The sequence below is a fragment of the Drosophila santomea genome, chromosome 3L, assembly GCF_016746245.2.
Source record: "Drosophila santomea strain STO CAGO 1482 chromosome 3L, Prin_Dsan_1.1, whole genome shotgun sequence".
Lineage (NCBI taxonomy): Eukaryota > Metazoa > Arthropoda > Insecta > Diptera > Drosophilidae > Drosophila > Drosophila santomea.
In genome coordinates, this window is record NC_053018.2 from 8974707 (window position 1) to 8994682 (window position 19976).

Genomic DNA, 19976 nt, shown 5'->3' on the forward strand with positions numbered 1-19976 from the left:
TCTATAAATTGCTTTAAGCTTTGTCACTGACTGCAAATCATTTTGAAATACCCTTCAAATTGATTTTGCTTAAAATAAATGAATTCTTATAACAAAATCAGTGTGAACAACAATAAAGCGAATAATATACAACCATCTTCGCAGGACGGAAATAACCAGCTTCGGAAAGGGCAGTTCACCCTCGAAAATTACAACGCAAAATGAGCGGACGACTCCCAGACGAGTTTTTGTTCTTCCGCAGCCGAATGAGATGACCAGGGCAACACGATGGTGCGATTGCAGTCGATCTGATGGTAACTAAGAGTGAAAAAAAAAAAAATAAATAAAATTAAACGAGACAAGGCCCCCCAGGCAAGGCCATTGAAAAGTGAAAAGCCGCTGGTGGACGGCATATGTTTTTCATAATTTGTAGCTAAAAATTAAATCACGTTTCTTATCAGCGATGTGATGCGATTGTGAGTGCCTTTCTTTTTCAACAATTACCAAAATCATAAAGGCAGGCAGCCAACGAAATTACCTACAACGAAATTTCACTTTCAGTTTGTACGACTGTGTGTTGTGGTTGTGTTTCCGAAAACAAAAGACTTAAGGCACGAACTTGCTGGAGTGAAGGTTAAGTCGTTCGATTTGATATTCAATCGGTATAACGAATTCGAAAGCCATGCCAATGCACTCGTCGAAAAGGTCCCACCTGAACCGCATAGATAATAGGTATAATAGATATAATAGGTATTTGCCATTCGAATAGATTCCTTCTTCCTGGCTCTCGCTTTTTTTTTTTTGCCTATTCGGCTTTCGGTTTTATGTACTTTTGTGCATCCGATGTGAAACCTGGCCCCCTTGCGAAACAGAGCATCGTATGGAAGAGTTTTCTTTGGGGGAAAACTGGCACACAGAATTGCAAAAACGATAAAGCTGCAGCAAACATCAAATGGCAAATGGCACGCAATGGAACGGAATGGGCATAAAAATGCACGCAACTCAGTCGGCCAAATGATTTACAGTGAAAGGCGGTGAAATTTATGGCATGCAAAGCGTGAGAAGACTCCTCAGCTGATCCAAAAGATCACCAGGAACTGTAAGACCAGAACTTTGGAAAAAAACCGACTTTAATCTGAACTTTCGCTTTCATTGGAGCGCAATTTGTCGACGCTTGCTGGCTGATTGGTGGTGGCAGGGGGTGTGGCCAGGTCAGGGATTGGAGTTGAAATTGGACGGGTTCCGCTTATGAAACCCCTTCACAGAAACCCATATGCTAATTAACCTCGACTGCCTCCTGCTTTCTATCGTGTGAAACGTCAGCCAAGTGTTATGCGCAGCGTATTTTGTAAATCATATTTCGAATTTGCATTTAACGCAGTCGCAGATGGAGATGGAGATGGAAATGGGGATGAGGATCAGGTCGGAGACATTTGGCTGACGGCTCTTGGCCGTTTGTCTTTATGCTAATCAAACATGTTTGTTTACAAAATCCCAATCGGATAACAAATGGTGGCTACCAACCGCCCCCTGTACGGTTGGGTGGGGGAGTCAACTAGTTATACTCGGCTTAGTTACCAAATAAATGGTTTTTCAATGCTGCGAGTATTAATTTTTAAACTATTTAAAATCGCGTTTATGCGGCCTTAATCCTCTTTAAATTAGTTTACATTTAAGAGATATTACTCAATGTGTAAGACAAATTGTAGCCAGTTATTCATGACACATTTTTCTTCTCTGTGAGCACAACTCTAGATCATAGAACATACATTTTCAAGATGTTTTATACTAGCTTTTATTAACTTACTTTTAAGTTACAAATTTTACTTTCTTAATGACCATATAATCGATTTATTAAAGTGACGCAAACAAATCCAGTAAAATCTTTATAATACTTTTTAATAAAATGCTACAATAAATGAGGCAGCTCTAAAATAAATTAATAAAGAAACTGAAATTGCCTAAATCTGTGATTGATTCAGTGACGTTACAAGTCGCCCAAATAAAACCGGTTGATTGTGGCTGAGTTGAACGCAAATTGAAAGGCAATCGATGGTCTAGTCCACCAAATCCGCTGTTAGCCCTCTGTTGCCCGCTAACAGTGCTGTACGAAAGAGCCGAGCAAAGGCAACGCAGCAAATTTAATTTTCCATGCAGCTCACAGCGCGGGCTGCAAACCGAAAACTGTTTTTATGCTGTTGCCGCTGCCGCTGCTGCTGCGCTGCTGCCGCTGCTGCTGCTGCTCCATTGCTTTGTTGTTGGACTGCTCGTATATGGCGTCGTACGTGGCGGACCTGAAACTGAAGCTCAGCCGTTGTCAAACACAAAACACCAAACACCAAAGCAACAAAAACCGAAACCCTGCTCAATCCGGGGGCCAAACTAAGCTCAGCTATACTCTCAATGCACTGAGGCAAATATCGCTTACTTTTGGCTAAATACTGTATTACCGAAGAACTAAAAACTAATTTTAAAAGTACTGCTGCATGTAAAAGTATTCTACTGTTCAGCTAACAAACAACATTCGAGCTTGCAAGTTGCTACTTTTCAACACAACCCTTGGCACTAGTTAGATTTGGAAAACACCAATATTTTCTGGCAGTGTGGACGCCGACGTCGCTGCCGTGGCCGTTGTTGTCGTCGCCTTGTCTTGGCAGCTGGCGGCGGCAGCGCTCGAATCAGTTTCAGTTTTTCAGTCCAACGTGCGAGTTCGAAGCGACAAGCGGTCCACATCGCCTTTTTGGGGGCCAGGATTTTTGAAAGTGACTAGTGACTAGTGGCAAAATATGTGCGGTTAGCCACGACAGTTTGCAGTGTCTCGACAGCCCCAACATACCTAAAAAGCAATCCAATCGCATCGAATCGAGTCCAGATCAATCCAATCCAATCTAATAGCGACTGCCCGCTCAAGGAGAATCGATTTTGTAGCTTGTGGATACGCGGCGCGGAGTCGAGCTGTAAAACATGGTGAGTGCAAATGTGTGTCAGAGGCATGGAGCTATGGAAATTATCATATCCACAACCAAAACCAAAATCAAAACCCAACTCAACACAACCCCCTCAACTTGGCAGAACAAAAAGCATGCCAAAGAATATTGAAAGTCCGTTGACGCAACGGAAAAACGTATGTTAAGCAGCAGAAACTCCATGGCAGTTGGAGAACGTAAACTAAGAATGGAATGCACAGCAAAAAATCGCATTTTAATCAAGAGTATTAAGCATAAAGAACATAAAACAATGATAGGCAGAAGAAAAATCACAAAAGTGTTATAGATGATTTGTTGAAACCTATTCTACTTCTTAAGGTGAAAAGCACTTTTTAAAATATATGTATCATAGATGACTTGTTGAAACCCATTCCACTTCTTGAAGTTGAAAACACTTTTTAAAATCTAAGATCTATCTTGGAGTTGCTTGAGTTAGATACACTTTGTGTTATTCTTGTTATGCTAATTGCTAGGTTTGCTTTATTTAACTATCCAACACGTTCGCCACCAAGCTAGGAAATAGTTCGTTTCGTTCACAAATTCTTTTCCTGTGTAAGACTTTATCGCAGAATGGCTGAATGGCTGAGTGTGAGAAAAGGCAACAACGCGAGTGAGGGGGCTACAGCAACAACGACAACGGGTTCTGTACCGCTACTGACCGACCGAAGTTGAAGGCGAACTTGTCAAAGACAATGAATAAAATGAGCGCTGGGGGGCTAAACAAAAAACAAAAAAAAAAAGGAGTGTAAAGTGGGGGGCTAGAAGTTGGCAGGGGGTTTCAGTTTCGCTTTCATAGCTGAAAGCCCATCCGAGAAAAGGGGAAAATGTCCGTAGTCGCCGTCTTCAATTGGCCAATTGGCAACGGCTTTTACTTCCTCGGCCGTTTGAGGCGAAAAATGCGAGAAAAACGAAAAGCCAGCTAGCCGAAAGATTTCCATTATGGCCGCAGCAGGCGGCACGCCTCAATTTGCCAGCAAAATCAGCAGCTTGGGCAGCAAGTAAAAGTTGCACAGGCGCACAACAATAGCAAAAACAATAACTAGTTTTGTTTTACAACAATTAATATTTGCAAAAGGAAAAAAGCAAAAAGAAAATGAAAAAATACCTATAACTCGCCGCTGTCGATTGGCAAATAGTTGGCAAAGCAAAGAAACATAAAAAAAAACTGGTCTCCAAAAGGAAAACTGCAAAAATTAGGTTTGAAGCGGAGTCTCGAAAACAGTGGAAAAGCAAAAAAAAAAAACAGGCAATCGGCGAATCAAAATCAAATGCGAACTCTGCTGGCTTTATAAATTAAACATTTGATTTTATGGTCTTTCGCTAGCCGCACAATGCAACCGATCGGACATACGAACTCCATTATATTTCTGTGAACGAGCGTATAATGTGGAGCAGGTCGAAATGAAAACGAGACGCAAAACAATAAGAAATGCTAATTGCCCAAGTTTTCATTGTCTCCGTGATAGGTTATTGCATTTGTAATGGCACTGAAAATATATATTTCATGTGCTAATAAAAGTTTCCCAATGGAAACATATCAAACGGTCACCGAAACTAACTAGCTTCTTAGTAAAAATTAAGCTGCTTAATTTGAGATATTTTCCTAATTATAATTAACATCACGTTTTCCCCTTCTTATGATTACCAAAATATTTATGTAATGTGGAGCAGGTCAAAACTTAATCGCTTTGAAGAAAGAAAACTCAGAAATGTTAATTGCCAGCCGGGCCAAAGTTTTCGTTGCCTCTGTGCACTTTCGCGGCATTTTGGCGTAAGTTAATAACTCTTTTTAGTGCCGCCCCTTTTCCCATTGCCACGCCCCCCGACTTGACACGCGCTATTGACAGCCGTGACTGACATGTGCAGTAAGTTGGAAATGTATCTGCAAACTGCCGTCGTATCGTTACCTGTACTTGTATCTGTATCTGTATCTGTAGCTGTTCATGTATCTACGAGTGTATCTGAAACTCTCACTTTCGTTTGAAATGCCACTGCCGGCGCTGACAATTGAATGGAAACACTTGCAGAGAATTTTGTTTGCAAAACAAACCATTGAAATGGCAAGACAGCGAGCTTCAGCCGTGTTTACATTCGAAAAACCCCAAAGAAAAGTAAATACGAAACGAAAAAAATACGAATTAGTGGAAAAGGAGGGTGGAGAGGGGGGGCAGACAATATAATTGCACAGCGACAGACTTTCTCCCTTACAGAAAACAAGCAACGCATTTTTCTCTACGCTCTTGTCGTATTATTTTTTTATTATTGTGACGGAAGTTGCTAATGCGGTGCGACTGGGCGTATACGTAATGCGAGTGCCAGCCAACGATTACGAGGGTCCTGCCTTGCCAGATTTTGTAACCGATCCCGCAATTAGATTGTAACAAATAGAAGAAGAAACAAGTAGGGAAATTAAGTAACAACAACTAACCTTTTACCGGGAAATATAAAAGGATTCGGGGTAAGTGTAAGCTCATTAAACAATAAACAAGAATTGCTTTTCTCCGGATTTTTATTACAAACAAATTAAATCATATTTTTCTCGTTCTGACATTTTTTTTACTTGTCCCTGAAACTGTGACTTTTGCTGCGATTAAATAACTTTAAGAGCAGTTTAAGCTTGACTTTGCATAAATAAAAGACATTTAAATGTTTTATTGTTAGACTAGACAATGCAACTTGCGTTTCTATGAAGCAATCTGCGATATTTCTATGAAACGTGAATATAATGTGCCAGAAAATGCCAGGCACTCACAACTCAGCCACGACTCATGGCTCAAACAGCCTCAAGTAGCTGGTTCATAATTGCAAACCAGGCCAGGCATTCCGACTTTGGCCAATAACATCTCGGCCTGAAGCGTGGCCAAAAGTGCCTGGCAACACGACGTTCTCGATTCTTGGCTGTCGGCTTCTTGGCAATCACTTTTTGCCCAGCCCTGACAGCCAGCTGCAACTGGGCTTGGGTTTTGCAACGGGGGAGTGTGGGCTGAGTGAAAAAAACTCTATGCACTCTATTCACTGTACATATAAAAACAAAAAACAGCTTATGCGATGCAAATCGAGTTTGCTGCCTCGCTCACTTTTATGCTGATTTGTGTGCACAGTTTGGCTGAAATCGAAACGCATCAAATGGTTATTGAACTCCTCGTTGAGACAGTCAGTCAGTGAGACAGATAGACAAACAGTCAGCCAGCTGACGGAGATAGGAGTGAGAGTAGTTCAACAAGTCATTGCACTGAAGATAATAAAAGTTCAGTTTAAAACACACTATAAAATCGAATTAGAGATATAGCAAGTGCCGTGCTAACTATCCGTATTCCAGAACAAAAGCAAATGTTAAATGTTCAAATTGATAGCGGTTTTATCCGGTGAGCAGTGGCAAAGCAAAATCAAAAGACTGAGGCAACAAACTTGGTACTCAAGCTAGTTCAATTGTTATGGTCTTGCAAAATGACATTAACGCCGTGTACCTATTAATAATGCGTCGTTAATGATTCGCATTTTTTCCGTGCACGGTGGCAAATCAAAAGACTGAGGCAACGAACTCGGCGAGTGAGCAGTGCAAGTTTCAGTTTTAGGGTCTAGCAGGAAGTGCGACATAAAGCCAGCGCGCTTTGTTTGTCCAACCGCGCGCTACGAGATCCATCTTAATTACCCCGCACCCAATGCCAAACCGGCAGCCAAAGTGGCAGACAAACAAATGTTAATTATGCTTGGGCCAAATCCACATCCATATGCTTAGGGATCTGAGGTACACGCGTGTGTATCAATCATTTGTCGTTGCGGCGAGGTGACAAACCGAAATAAAAGCCAAAGCAAACTGGTTCACCACTGGCTCGTCATTATATAAAGGCGGAGTATCTAAATTTATCAGCCGTATATCCACGGCGAAATCGGACAGCGACATAACCGAAATGTCAAATCACTATCGGTGGCGATAGACTGATCCGCGCCGATCGGTTGCACAATCGTGGCCACTCATAATTGAAACTAATTAGGCGAAAATTGTAATTTGTGGCCCTTCCGCTGGCCGAGGCAATTATTATTATCATCCAGCGAAGACGTCGCTGTGCCATTTGGCAATAAATTCATCCGTCATCCGGCCAGACGAGGCAATAAAGTGGCTTAAATTAAAAGCAAAACCGTTTTATAGTCTAGGCCATAAACACTGATCGGGCCTTCAAACTGGCCCATCCTCGAGGCGATCGGACATCTTTTAATTTGAATACATTTGTTTATAAAACGTATAAGCGAAACGGGTTTTGCAGTCGCATCTTCGCTGCTTAAGCGAAAAGGTTAAAGTTGAGCACAATGCCACCTGCTTTTGGCCGCTGGAGATGCAAACCTCGTATTAGGTTGCTAATAATACAAATTTCACCGCTGCTCGTTTCCCTATGATTTCTGGTTGTCTCTGTCTTTTGGGACGCTTTGTTTATTTATAAAAGCGCATGTGGACTTACGTAAGGAGGCGGCTGCTGGCGCTTCTCCTCGTGTTGCACTTGCTGATGGCGATGACATAATGTCCGCACAGTCAGTTCCTTATTGCTGAAAAAGCTAAAAAAAAAACTGAAAACTGAAAACACTCCCCCAGAAAGTGCAAGTGAAAATATGATTTTTACCCACCATTCGAGAGACACCAAGTCTCGAGCATTTTCCAGGCCGTTAGCTACGGTTTCGCCAGAGTAAGCAGTGAAAAACCACAGCCAGAAGGCTGACAAAAAGCCAAAGAAGTTGGCTTAAGTCTAATGCGACACTGACAAATGGCGAATTCTTTACGAGGCCAGCCAAAAAGCAAGACAAACCAACAAACAAACAAACGGACATAAATTTTATTGACATTATGAACAAGATCGCAGCGTGTAGGAAATGCTTGATCTGGCGGCACTGGAACGGAAGTGGTGCGCACTCAACTGTTGAAATTTGGCATTGCAGCCGCAAGAATAATGGTTATATGTTCTCGTTCGCTCTGTTGCCACTTCTGTTTGTGTTTTTTTAGGTTTTTTTATGTTTTCTATGTTTTTGTTTTATCATTTTTTTCATTTTTCTGTTACTGATAGTGACTCAGCAGCAAAGGCATCAACAGCTGGCTGGCATTTTATTTGACTCACGTTCGGGACATTAAAAAGTCAAACCAAAATGCAGTTCCATAATTCAGTGGGTGCGTCAAGAAATCCCAGCCATGTTGCTCAATCCATTAAAAGATGAAACGCTTAAGGGAATAGATTGATCTTTAGATGACGCGATTAACACGTTCATAGGAATTTTTTATACCCAAAAAGGATAGCTAATATAAAACACCTTATAAATAAAATTATACTTTGTGTTTAAAGAAATGAAATTTCGCCATAAACTCAAAGCGTAATATTAATAAATTTGGTATTTTATTTTGTTGCCAACAATAATGTTTAATTTGAATCTCTAAATATACCTCAAATTAAAAGCAGATTTATTTTATAAGTAAACAAGTAACAGTATTCCGAGAAATGACATTATATTTAATGAAGGTCATTTCCTTTCCTTGTATATCCTCGCTTATTTTCGCGGTGTAAGAGGCCCTAGAACAGTCTGTAGATTTTAGCACACTTATCATAAAGCCGTTGGAGTCTGCTGCCTCAACTCGTTTTTCGAGACGTCAATGGCCGTTTCAGGGTTATGCTGCAACAGGAAGTAATTGCCCGACCAGGAGAACCGGCAGACCAGAAGATTGGCTAAGCACCGCACCCAGAAGTGGCTGCCCGCCCTTCCCTCACGTCTTATGGGTAATTGAAGTCGCATATTCTCGCCCAACAAATTGCTAAAGCTCAGCCATTATTCTAATCGATCCGTGAACCAGTTTCGGCTTAAGTACTAAAGTGCGCTGACTCAGGCACTCTTAATCCGCAATCGTTGTCAAAGCAAAGCAGCCGTTTTCCTCTCTGGACTCGTTTGCGCAGCTTTTTTGGTCAGATTGCGCAAGGTCGTCTGGTCAGGACAGGTGCTCACGACATGGCTTAATTGTGTGACGTATGCAACTGGTCTGAGACCGGGCCCAGAAAACAAAATAGTTAGCCGCAAAATCAAAGCCAAAATATTGCCCAAGCAGTTATGACTTGTGTGGCTTAGAGCCCCCAATTAATGTATACCCACACAGTCGAAAGACGCGTGTCGCTGGTTTTCTTAAATTTTCATTACACTTTTATACTTTTTTCTTGTGTTTATTTTTCGATGTTATTTTCGCTGCTTTGGCTGCGACGCGCTGCGCTGCGTTGCGCCTCACCTTGAGCTTAATTTTGGTCAAGCAAAAAGGCGTTCAACATTTAATTAAATACAGCAGGCGCGACAGAGCCGCAAACAAACGGCCAGACAACATCGATTCGACAGCCGCTAAAGTGGTAAATGGTCGAAAGCCGAGACCGCATTTAAATAAATCGCACTTCAAACGAGCGCCAACTGCATTGCCATTTCCATTTTCATTTCCATTTCGATCGGCCCAAACGAAAGACTTAAGCGACGAACGCGAACGGCAGATGTTGCAGCCTCCGTGGCGCATGATTAATGCAGTATTTGCGCAATTTGTCTCGCCCGTTGAAGTTATTGAGCCGACATGGGCATTCGCCATTCGGCATTCGGCAAACGGCAACAAAAGCCACAAAATTTACGCAAATGAATTGCTATTTCAGCGCTTTCTTGCTTTCGTGCAAGTGAAATCCACATTCACCACACAGATCATATTTTAAATACCCTGGAAATAATTGAATGTGAGGTCTGCTTAGTTCGATTTATTAACATATACATATATAATCATAAATTATTAATGAGCTAACTAACTTTTACAAAAGGAAGGAATTTAACGATTTTCCTTTAAAATAAGTTGTTTGGTTGATTGAAAAACATAAAAATCGAATAAAGCCCAACACCTCGGGGTGTTCAAAGTCTCGCATTCGAAGTTTAATAGTTAAATGCGATTTTCTCTGATTTCCCATTTGGAAATGCTGTTTCTTTTTTTGCGCAAGACAATTGAACAAATCCAATCATGCTGCTGGTGGAATGCAGTTGGCTTGTCTTTACCTATAGCCACCCCCTCATCCACCGGTCCACCCGTCTTTCTTTCTATTATTTATTGACTTTTATTTGGTGCTGTCGTAACCGCAGACATAGAGCTTGGCGCGGCTTTCAGTTAAACTCAAACACACACACGTGGGGCCAAAACTGAAACCGAAGACTTGGCGGCTCTTTTAAGCCGAGAAAGAAAAGACAGTCCCAGTTACACAGAAATTATATTCCCATTTAAATGTTTGGGCTTAAATCTATGAATTTCTGAGCATATATGTATGGTATTAACACAAGTTTCTATTTAAGAAAAGAAAATATAGTACGTATGTTGAAACTTCCAGAAAATTCTCGAACTTAAGTAATTTTCCAATCCATTTTCAAGCCAACCAAGCAAATCTTTCGAAGTTTCTGTGTTATTCAAAGCAAATTTGATTGGGAAATTAAGGCTGCTCATTATGAGGGTAAAACACCCAGTTTTGACCAGTGCCGAGTTCCAGCGACTTGGCTGTGCTCCAGCGAGCCGTTAGTCAACATGGACACCAGCTAATGATACCGACACACAGCCACACAACCGAGCCAACACAATGGACATTTGTAGAAAAGTTTGCAATTCGACTTGGACAATCGCCCGAAATGGTTAAGCCAGCCAAAACATACAACACATTTTACGCAAGAATGCAATTGAAAGATGATTTGTTGCTTGAATTCAAACGGTTTGGTTAGACTTTCGGTTCTCGGTGATTTTCGCTTTCGCACAAGGAAAATGAAAGGCATTTGAGAGGCCAGGTTTCTCTTTACGGTCATTCCGTTTATTTCCGCGCCCAGTTTCAGAGTTTCAGAGTTCCAGAGCCAAAGATGCAAAGATCCAAAGCGAGAGCAAACCAGTTGGTCCAGACCAGTTCGGCTCAACAACTGACTAACTGACTAACTGGCCACACGCGATAAGGAACCTTTCGCGTTATTTTGCCTCAAGACTAAATAATTTATGCACCGTTTGCGGACTGTTAAAAAATTTAAATAAATAGCCCAAAATAAGAGGAAACCAGTTTCACTTTTACGGCTCAACTGCGTCCCATCTCGATCGAGAGATCCGAGGAGATTAATGGGCGGACTAATGGCGGGGGTTTGTTCATTAATGAGACAACCTTCTCGGCGAGTTAGTAACACGACCTTGAGCATTTCTCGCCAGAACATCCACAGCTTTCTAACTGTAAGACGCAACCGTTAGCAATCGAATCACGGTTGTGCCAATTTGGGCCATTTCTCCATTTTTACATTTCTCAACTTAACCACCTCCATTACGGCTAACTGTTTGTGGCCCACGGGCGATTTGCATAACCCGGCGTTGTGTAAGGTGTTCTTAATGGAGATGCCCCCTGAATACCTAAACAGGCAATGGGTAATGGCCAAAATAACCCGGTAAATGGAAAAACGTTAAGTGTGTTTACCTATAGCTAAACGGGTAGCGTTCAATATATTAGCAAAAAGATAATCATAACCTACATGAAGGGTCACAGTTAAGTTAATAAGCAATAAATCAATACTTACGTTATTTCTTTAACATATTTATTTTAATTGCATCGAAAAAAAACGGATTATTTGTAATCAAAAAATCGAAAAAAAAATTATTGGTTAAAAATCTGATTTTTTCAATTGACATAACTTGGCAAAAAATGGACGCACAGCTAAAACAAAGACTGTTTTGTGTTGATAACAAACATAGCTAACTATGTTCATCCCAATTTTTTTGATTTTCAACAAAAAAAAATTTTAAAATTTTCGCGTTTTTGGATAAGGGGTACGTACCATCATCAAAATTTGCGAAAAATGGTAAAAAATTAGCATTGCTATATATGTACATGGATCGATAGGGAATTTTGTTATGAATTCAACGAGGTATGGCATTCCCCTTTTGGACAACTAGTTTTACTGCTATCGAAAAAAAACGGATTATTTTTAATCAAAAAATCTAAAAAAAAAATTTGTTGTACAAAATCTGATATTTTCAATCGGCGTTTTCCCCATAACGTGGCCAAAAATGGCCACACAGTTAAAATAAAGACTGCTTTGTGCTGCTAATGAACATAGCTAACTATGTCAATCGCTCCTTTTTCGATAATTAAAAAAAAAAAAATTTGACAAATTTTTGCATTTTCGATAAGGGGTACCATCATCAAAATTTGCGAAAAATGGCATTTCAATGTATGTACATGGATCGATAGGAAATTTTGTTACGAATTCAACGATATATTTTTACCAAAAAAGCAAAAAACAAAATTTTATATTCACAACTCCAAATATTTTGTCTGCGCATTATCAGAGCTGTCAAAAAACACCTCTCAGCTGAATTCCAATAAATAAAGTAATCAGGTGTCCCAGAAAATGAAGTGCCTCGCCGCAATCCACCTTTTTCCCAGCACTTCAGCGAACCTTTGTGAATGGGGAATGGCTTCGGTTGGAGGTCGGACTTACTTTCAAAGTCGAGAGACTCTTCAAAACGGCTAATAAGTGTGCGAAGTGCAGCTGAAGATGTCTGACAAGTTTTAACAGTTTTATGAGACAAACTGTCTCATCTGAACACTAGGCAGTCGCTTTGAATAATTATGAGCATCGGGTTAATTGTTAATTAGTTGGCCGAGCAATCGAGCTGAAACTCTGGGAGCATTGTTTGTTTTTCGTCGGTCAGGCAGGTCGCACTGCTGATAAAACTGGGTCAATGTCAAGACGTGTTCGTCCGCTTATGACTGGTGGGCGCCAAAGGGCCATCCGACCGACCTCTGTCTGTCACCTGACGACCTTCCCTCTGGCCCAATTGGGGAGGCAACAAGTGCCACGTAATTTGTTGAAAGTCGACGTGCCCCCCACATAAATCACAGATTATTAATCGTACATCAGAGCATAAACCCGTGATTAATTGCCCCTTTTTTTTGTTTCTCCACTACAGTTTCCACCGCGGTTGCTGCGAATCGCATTTGTGATATGCCTGCTGATTGTCTTGCTCTCGCCCTCCGCAGACAGTGCACAGAGTAAGTAAAAAATGTAAAAAGAAATTGAACATGAACAAGTAATTGGGCAAAAAGAGAAAGAAGGCAAAAAAAACAAGGGGACACCCGGGTTTGAACCGGGGACCTCTCGATCTGCAGTCGAATGCTCTACCACTGAGCTATATCCCCTCTTATATAAAGATTGAGAATTAACCGAAGAAGTCAAAACAACAGCCTCCAGATATTGATGTGTGGGCGTAACTAGATACTATTTTTAGTTTCTCCATGCTGGTCTTGCCGGAAATTGATAACCAATTTTTCTTTCATTTCTATTGTTGCTTCTACTTTACTGTGATTGCGTTTATCTGCATCACTAACACATAGCAACACACAAATGGTTGTTGTTTAACCCAAAAAGTTAATTAGGAGAAAGGCAGAAAGGCGTGGTAGACAAGCCCTTCAAGTCAACGTTAAATCTTAATTAAGGAAAGTATTTAAAAAAGTATCTATAAAATTAGTATCTTAAATTATCTATAAAATTAGTATCTTAAAATTAATTAAGAAATTAAATTGGTTTCGAAAAGTGGTAGCCAATATCATGCAATTAATTATCTATTTTTATGCTCAATAGATTAATTTGTAAAATGGTGCATTGTTAGCAGATAAATTCATCATTAATAAAAAGGATCATTATTTATGCTATTAAAGAACTTCAAATCACCCAATGATTGGGCGTAAAAAGACACAAGACTAAAAAAGTTTGAAAAATTTGTCCCACCAATTTGGTTGGCCTAAATCACACAGCCCGGCTAGCTCAGTCGGTAGAGCATGAGACTCTTAATCTCAGGGTCGTGGGTTCGAGCCCCACGTTGGGCGAATTGCTTTTTTGCATTAATAAATAGGTCCTTATAAAATAAGTGTATCGGCTTTGTTGCACGTTGCTCTGCTCTTCATAAATGTAAATATTTAAAATCCTTCTTCATATTTCACATGGAGCTGTTTATCTAAAATTTTATGAAAATTTGTCAGTTTTATTTTCGGTGACTAGAAATAAAAAATGCTGAAAAATTAACTTAAACCGTTAATTAAAAAGTATTCAAAAAAAAGTCTCGCCCAACGTGGGGCTCGAACCCACGACCCTGAGATTAAGAGTCTCATGCTCTACCGACTGAGCTAGCCGGGCTGTGCAAGAACAGTGTCTAAGCTCAAGAAAACCATTCGAGCAAAGTACCAAAAACATTTTCATAACATGAAATTGTTATATTTTTGTCCAAAAGATCATTTTAAAAATTGTACAGACAGCACTACTAAAAGTCTGTGGAAATAAGAAAATTTGCAAAAAACAAGGGGACACCCGGGTTTGAACCGGGGACCTCTCGATCTGCAGTCGAATGCTCTACCACTGAGCTATATCCCCACGATGGCTGCCACAGACTAAGATAGCATTATAACGTAAAAGTCACTGTTGCGGTTGCAATCGAACATGTTCGATGGCAGCATACAAGAATTTAACCCTCCACTGGGCATACGTTTTAAGTAGCTCAGATATAAATAAAATGACCATCAATTATACAACGCTTAGAATTAAAAAATAGTATTTTATTGCCGTTGTGCAAACATAAATATACCATCTTATGGGAATTTGAATTTGATTTTGATAAACTTTTCATTTCGTATTATAGCGGAGTAAAGGTAAACAGGTTTGGCAAATGTTATAAGTGCCAACTAAATTACATCTTAGTACAGAAATACGGCTTTGGGGTATTCAGTCAAATATATACACGGAGTCTAAATATTTTTACCCAAAAAGAACACCATTTAAAGTAAAATAAAATTCCTTTGAAAGAAAACCTTAATACTGCATTTGAAATGAAGGCAAAAAAGTTTACCTAGGGGACACCCGGGTTTGAACCGGGGACCTCTCGATCTGCAGTCGAATGCTCTACCACTGAGCTATATCCCCAAGTGTGGCTGCGAGCTCCAACAAAGGCCCCATGAGCTAATTATCTCCGTTACTGCTTAAAGTAAGAACACGAAGAGCCTGATAATAAACCAGACCCACATCCTAGAAAAACAAATGATAAGAACTGATCAGAGAAAAATATATACATTTTCGAACTGGGGAGCAGGGAGCAACAAAAAGGTTTACCAAGGGGACACCCGGGTTTGAACCGGGGACCTCTCGATCTGCAGTCGAATGCTCTACCACTGAGCTATATCCCCAGTTGGAGTTCGCGCGGCCAAGCGGCAACTAATGCCTCGCCAGCTAATAATATCCGAAGGCGAAGGCGTACCTCTTACTGCAGCCACATCCCCTTTTTAACAATATTTAGTATGGTTTTTGTGTTGTGTGTGGGCTTGCGCAGTGGAAAAATGCAAAAGATACAGCCATTAAATGAAATATTTAAACAGGTTTAGGAATAATTTCGCTTTGTTATTTTTGCTGCTGCAATACCACTTCATTTAGCGAAATTAAACTGAAAAATACAACTGAAACCTGGTCCGACAAGCCAGCGTCTCAGTTTAGTCATACCATTTATAATTATAAATGTATGTTTACCTGTAAAGGCTTGAGAGTAATCTACGTTCGATATCTTAATTATAAAGACAGAATTAAGTAAATTCCAACGTCACGACTTTCGATGGATTCAAGCTGAAGAGACATTAATTTGAAATTATCGGCACTCGTCGATCGCAAGTGGTTGACAATCCATCGCAATTGCCATTACGATCGCGATTGAGATCGAGATTGCGGCCACCCGTCATTACCATTGCCACATTGTCGGCTGATGGGGAGCTCACTCGGATGACAGGTGCCAGCTACCGTACCTGTACAGTGAAGCCGCCGCTTCCATCGCAGATTGTGCAATTGGGGCAAGGTCAATTCGATCACGTGGTGGGCTAGATGTGGGCGGACCACTCATGCAGATGTTCAGATGGGAGGCTGTTGAACAATGAATAACCTAAAGCTATGGATTTCAATGGAATGGAATGGGATTACTTATTAAATATTATATATAAAGATATTTAAAGATGATAATTAAGCACTTAACAATATCATAAAAATATAATTAATATTTTGCATTCAATTTAACTTCAGCCAAGACCCGTCGACGTCTGCGGCGTCCCACAACATCGGTCAGCTCCTCGAGAAGCAACCTCATCGAAACCAAGAAGTCCACTGAGGCTCCAGAGGCCGAGAAGCGCATTGACCTGATCACATCCGCCACCACCACCAGTGCTCGTCGTACACGCCTTCGTTCCAAGGCGAAGTTGGGAGCAGCTGCCGCTGGAGGAGCAGCCGTAGCAGCTGGAGCAACTGCGCTGGTGGCCAGTGGATCTTCATTGAAGGGCAAGAAGACAAAGGTGGACGATGGAACGCCGAAGATCGTGTGCTACTACACCAACTGGTCGCAGTACCGTGTCAAGATTGGCAAGTTCGTGCCGGAGGACATACCAGCCGATCTCTGCACCCACATTATCTTCGCTTTTGGATGGCTGAAGAAGAACAAGCTGAGTTCTTATGAGTCCAACGATGAGACCAAGGACAATGTCCCCGGACTGTACGAACGTATGATGAGCCTTAAGAAGGCCAATCCCAAACTAAAGGTTGGTGTTAAAATTATCTACAAAAAGTTATAATTTTACTTGACCAATAACCTTACCTTATAGATCCTTCTTGCACTCGGAGGTTGGTCCTTTGGCACCCAGAAATTCAAGGACATGTCCTCCACGCGATACACCCGCCAGACCTTTGTCTACTCGGCCATTCCTTTCCTGCGCAAGCGCGGCTTCGATGGTCTGGATATGGATTGGGAATACCCCAAGGGTTCCGATGACAAGAAGAACTTCGTTCTGCTGCTGAAGGAACTGCGCGAAGCCTTCGAAGCTGAGGCCCAGGAACTGAAAAAGCCACGTCTCCTGCTTTCCGCCGCCGTGCCCGTCGGTCCCGACAATATCCGTGGTGGATATGATGTGCCTGCCATCGCCAGTTATCTGGATTTCATCAACCTGATGGCCTACGATTTCCACGGAAAGTGGGAACGCGAGACTGGACACAATGCTCCACTCTATGCTCCCTCCACCGATTCCGAGTGGCGCAAACAGCTGTCCGTCGACAATGCTGCCAGTTTGTGGGTTAAGATGGGCGCTCCTAAGGAGAAGCTGGTCATTGGAATGCCGACCTATGGACGCTCCTTCACTTTGGCTAATCCCGATAAGCATGGTCCCAATGCTCCCGCATCGGGTGGTGGACGCGAAGGTGTCTATACCAAGGAAGGTGGTTTCCTGGCCTACTACGAGATCTGCGAAATGCTGCAGAATGGCGCTGTTTATGTGTGGGATGACGAGATGAAGGTTCCCTATCTGGTTGATGGAGATCAGTGGGTTGGTTTCGATGATGAGCGCGCCATTAGGAACAAGATGCACTGGATCAAGTCAAATGGCTTTGGAGGTGCCATGGTCTGGACCATTGACATGGACGACTTCAAGGGGGAGGTGTGCGGTGGCAATGTCAAGTATCCACTGATTGGCGCCATGCGGGAGGAACTCCTGGGCATTTCACGTGGAAAGGAGGCCAAGGATGTTAACTGGACCGCCGTTGCTGCCACATTTGAGGATATCGAAGAGGTTTGTTTACCAGAAATGACATCTTAAACCTTATCTAATCCCTATCCTCTCAGAAACCGGAACCCATCAAAATTTCTGTGGATGAGATTCTCAACAAGGTGCGCAAACCACAGGCCCAGAAGAAGCAGCGCATCAAATCTGGAGCAAATGCTGTCGCCTCAAACAGTGAGTAGCTTAAAAATGCCGATGTGCAAAGTTCAATCCATAAATTCTTCCCATTCATTCCATTCCTTCAGCTCGTCCTGCCCAGGTGTTCTGTTACCTGACCAGCTGGTCGGCCAAGCGTCCTGGAGCTGGTAAATTCCAGCCGGAGAACATCGATCCCAAGCTGTGCACCCACATCGTGTATGCCTTCGCCACTCTTCAGGACTACAAGCTAACAGAGGCCACCGATGATGATCCCGAGAATTACGAGAGTGTGATTGCCCTGCGTGACAACAATCCCGATCTGCAGATCCTTCTGGCCATCGGAGGATGGGCCTTTGGTTCCACTCCCTTCAAAGAGCTCACTTCGAATGTGTTCCGTATGAATCAGTTTGTCTACGAGGCCATCGACTTTTTGCGCGACTATAAGTTCAATGGCTTGGACGTAGACTGGGAGTATCCCCGTGGTGCCGAGGATCGTGTTGCCTACGTTAGTCTGCTAAAGGAACTGCGAGTGGCTTTTGAGGGTGAGGCCAAGTCCTCTGGACTGCCACGCCTACTGCTCACCGCCGCTGTACCCGCCTCCTTTGAGGCCATCGCCGCTGGCTACGATGTTCCAGAGATCTCCAAGTACCTGGACTTCATCAACGTCATGACCTACGACTTCCACGGACAATGGGAACGCACTGTGGGCCATAATTCGCCTCTGTTTGCTTTGGAATCGGCCACCGGGTACCAGAAGAAACTGACCGTTGATTACAGCGCGCGTGAGTGGGTGAAACAGGGCGCACCCAAGGAGAAGCTGCTTATCGGCATGCCCACGTATGGACGCAGTTTCGAGCTTGTCAATGACACCCAATTCGACATTGGATCCCCCTCGTCCGGCGGTGGCAAGGCGGGCAAGTTCACCAACGAGGCCGGCTTCCTCAGCTACTACGAGGTCTGCTCCTTCCTGGCGGCAGACAACACCACCCTTGTGTGGGATTCGGAGCAGCAGGTGCCCTTCGCTTACCGCGGCAACCAGTGGGTAGGCTTCGATGATGAGCGTTCTCTCAAGACCAAGGTAAGTTGGGAAAACTATCGTGAATAACGCATTACTTACACAACTTGTTCTTTATCAACAGACGGAATGGCTAAAGGAGCAGGGCTTCGGAGGCATCATGGTGTGGTCCATCGACATGGACGACTTCTCCGGTCGCTGCGGCAGTGGTAAGTACCCGCTTCTGACTGCCTTGAACGACGAGCTGAAGGACTACAAGGTGGAGCTGGAATACGATGGTCCCTATGAATCCCATGGCCCACGAGGAGCCTACACCACCAAAGATCGTAAGTTGCTAGCGGGGATTAGCCATGGAACCTTGAATATATACCCATCATTTGTATCAGCTCATGACGTGACCTGCGCCGAAGAGGACGGACACATCAGCTACCACAAGGATTGGGCCGACTGCACCCACTACTACATGTGCGAGGGCGAGCGGAAGCACCACATGCCCTGTCCCGCCAACCTGGTCTTCAATCCCCAGGAGAACGTCTGCGACTGGCCCGAGAACGTCGAGGGATGCCACACGCCCACGGAGGCGCCAGCCTAAGACCATCCATCTGCGGATGGACTTGTTAATATTATGGAATCGATGCCCTAGATTTAGTTGTAATGCGAAACTGCCACGAAACTCTTTTGCTGCCGCCGTCCCCATTCCCCAACTAACTACGAAAAATACTCGACAACTTGCTAAATTTCGGCTGAATTTTTTTACACTAAATATAGGTCTAGCTAGTGCTGTAAGTAGTTTTTATGTCTTAGTTACCAATTCGCACCCACAACAAAGATGAGAATGATGAACCCAAAAATCCTGAACTACTTTCTGAGAGGCGCACACACACTAACTTTCGCATTTCCGTATGACTCGTAACAAAAAGGTTTATATGGAAGATGCCCGAAACTTCCGTATAGCAAACTGTGATAATCATAAGAGACCAACCAACAAGAAATCGGCCTAAGAAGTCACTATCATTCGAAATTTGAACGAATTTGAAATTCAAGCGAAACAGTTTCCCCTTTAAAACGAAGCTTCCCGATGCTTTTGCCTCAACTCCCCATGTCATTCGCAATCTAATACAAACAGGCACAGAGAAAATTGTACATTTTCAACTTTAACAATAACTTTGTATTATAGAGTTGTAATTACGTAGTTAAAATAAAAACAAACTTAAAAAACATACA

The 19976-nt window shown here is 42.4% G+C and overlaps 1 protein-coding gene and 6 non-coding genes across 7 annotated transcripts; 2 read left to right on the top strand and 5 right to left on the bottom strand.

The window, feature by feature from the left end:
- The first annotated feature begins 2671 nt into the window (after positions 1–2671).
- LOC120449063 lies at positions 2672–19969 on the top strand. The gene is made up of 8 exons (XM_039631360.2): positions 2672–2946; positions 12940–13021; positions 16080–16588; positions 16652–17608; positions 17662–17773; positions 17845–18815; positions 18877–19078; positions 19139–19969. Exons 1-8 carry the CDS (start codon positions 2944–2946, stop codon positions 19342–19344), a joined length of 3042 nt encoding a protein of 1013 aa, XP_039487294.1. The 5' UTR covers positions 2672–2943; the 3' UTR covers positions 19345–19969.
- Trnac-gca lies at positions 13097–13168 on the bottom strand. The gene has a single exon. It is a non-coding gene; the product is annotated as a tRNA-Cys (tRNA).
- Positions 13783–13855, top strand: Trnak-cuu. The gene has a single exon. It is a non-coding gene; the product is annotated as a tRNA-Lys (tRNA).
- Positions 14090–14162, bottom strand: Trnak-cuu. Its single transcript has one exon. It is a non-coding gene; the product is annotated as a tRNA-Lys (tRNA).
- On the bottom strand, positions 14325–14396 carry Trnac-gca. Its single transcript has one exon. It is a non-coding gene; the product is annotated as a tRNA-Cys (tRNA).
- On the bottom strand, positions 14871–14942 carry Trnac-gca. Its single transcript has one exon. It is a non-coding gene; the product is annotated as a tRNA-Cys (tRNA).
- Trnac-gca lies at positions 15131–15202 on the bottom strand. The gene has a single exon. It is a non-coding gene; the product is annotated as a tRNA-Cys (tRNA).
- Positions 19970–19976: the final 7 nt, after the last annotated feature.

Coding starts and splice junctions, on each gene's coding strand:
- LOC120449063 (XM_039631360.2), top strand. Junction 16,589..16,651: donor AGGCCAATCCCAAACTAAAG/GTTGGTGTTAAA, acceptor CTTACCTTATAG/ATCCTTCTTGCACTCGGAGG. Junction 17,609..17,661: donor CATTTGAGGATATCGAAGAG/GTTTGTTTACCA, acceptor CTATCCTCTCAG/AAACCGGAACCCATCAAAAT.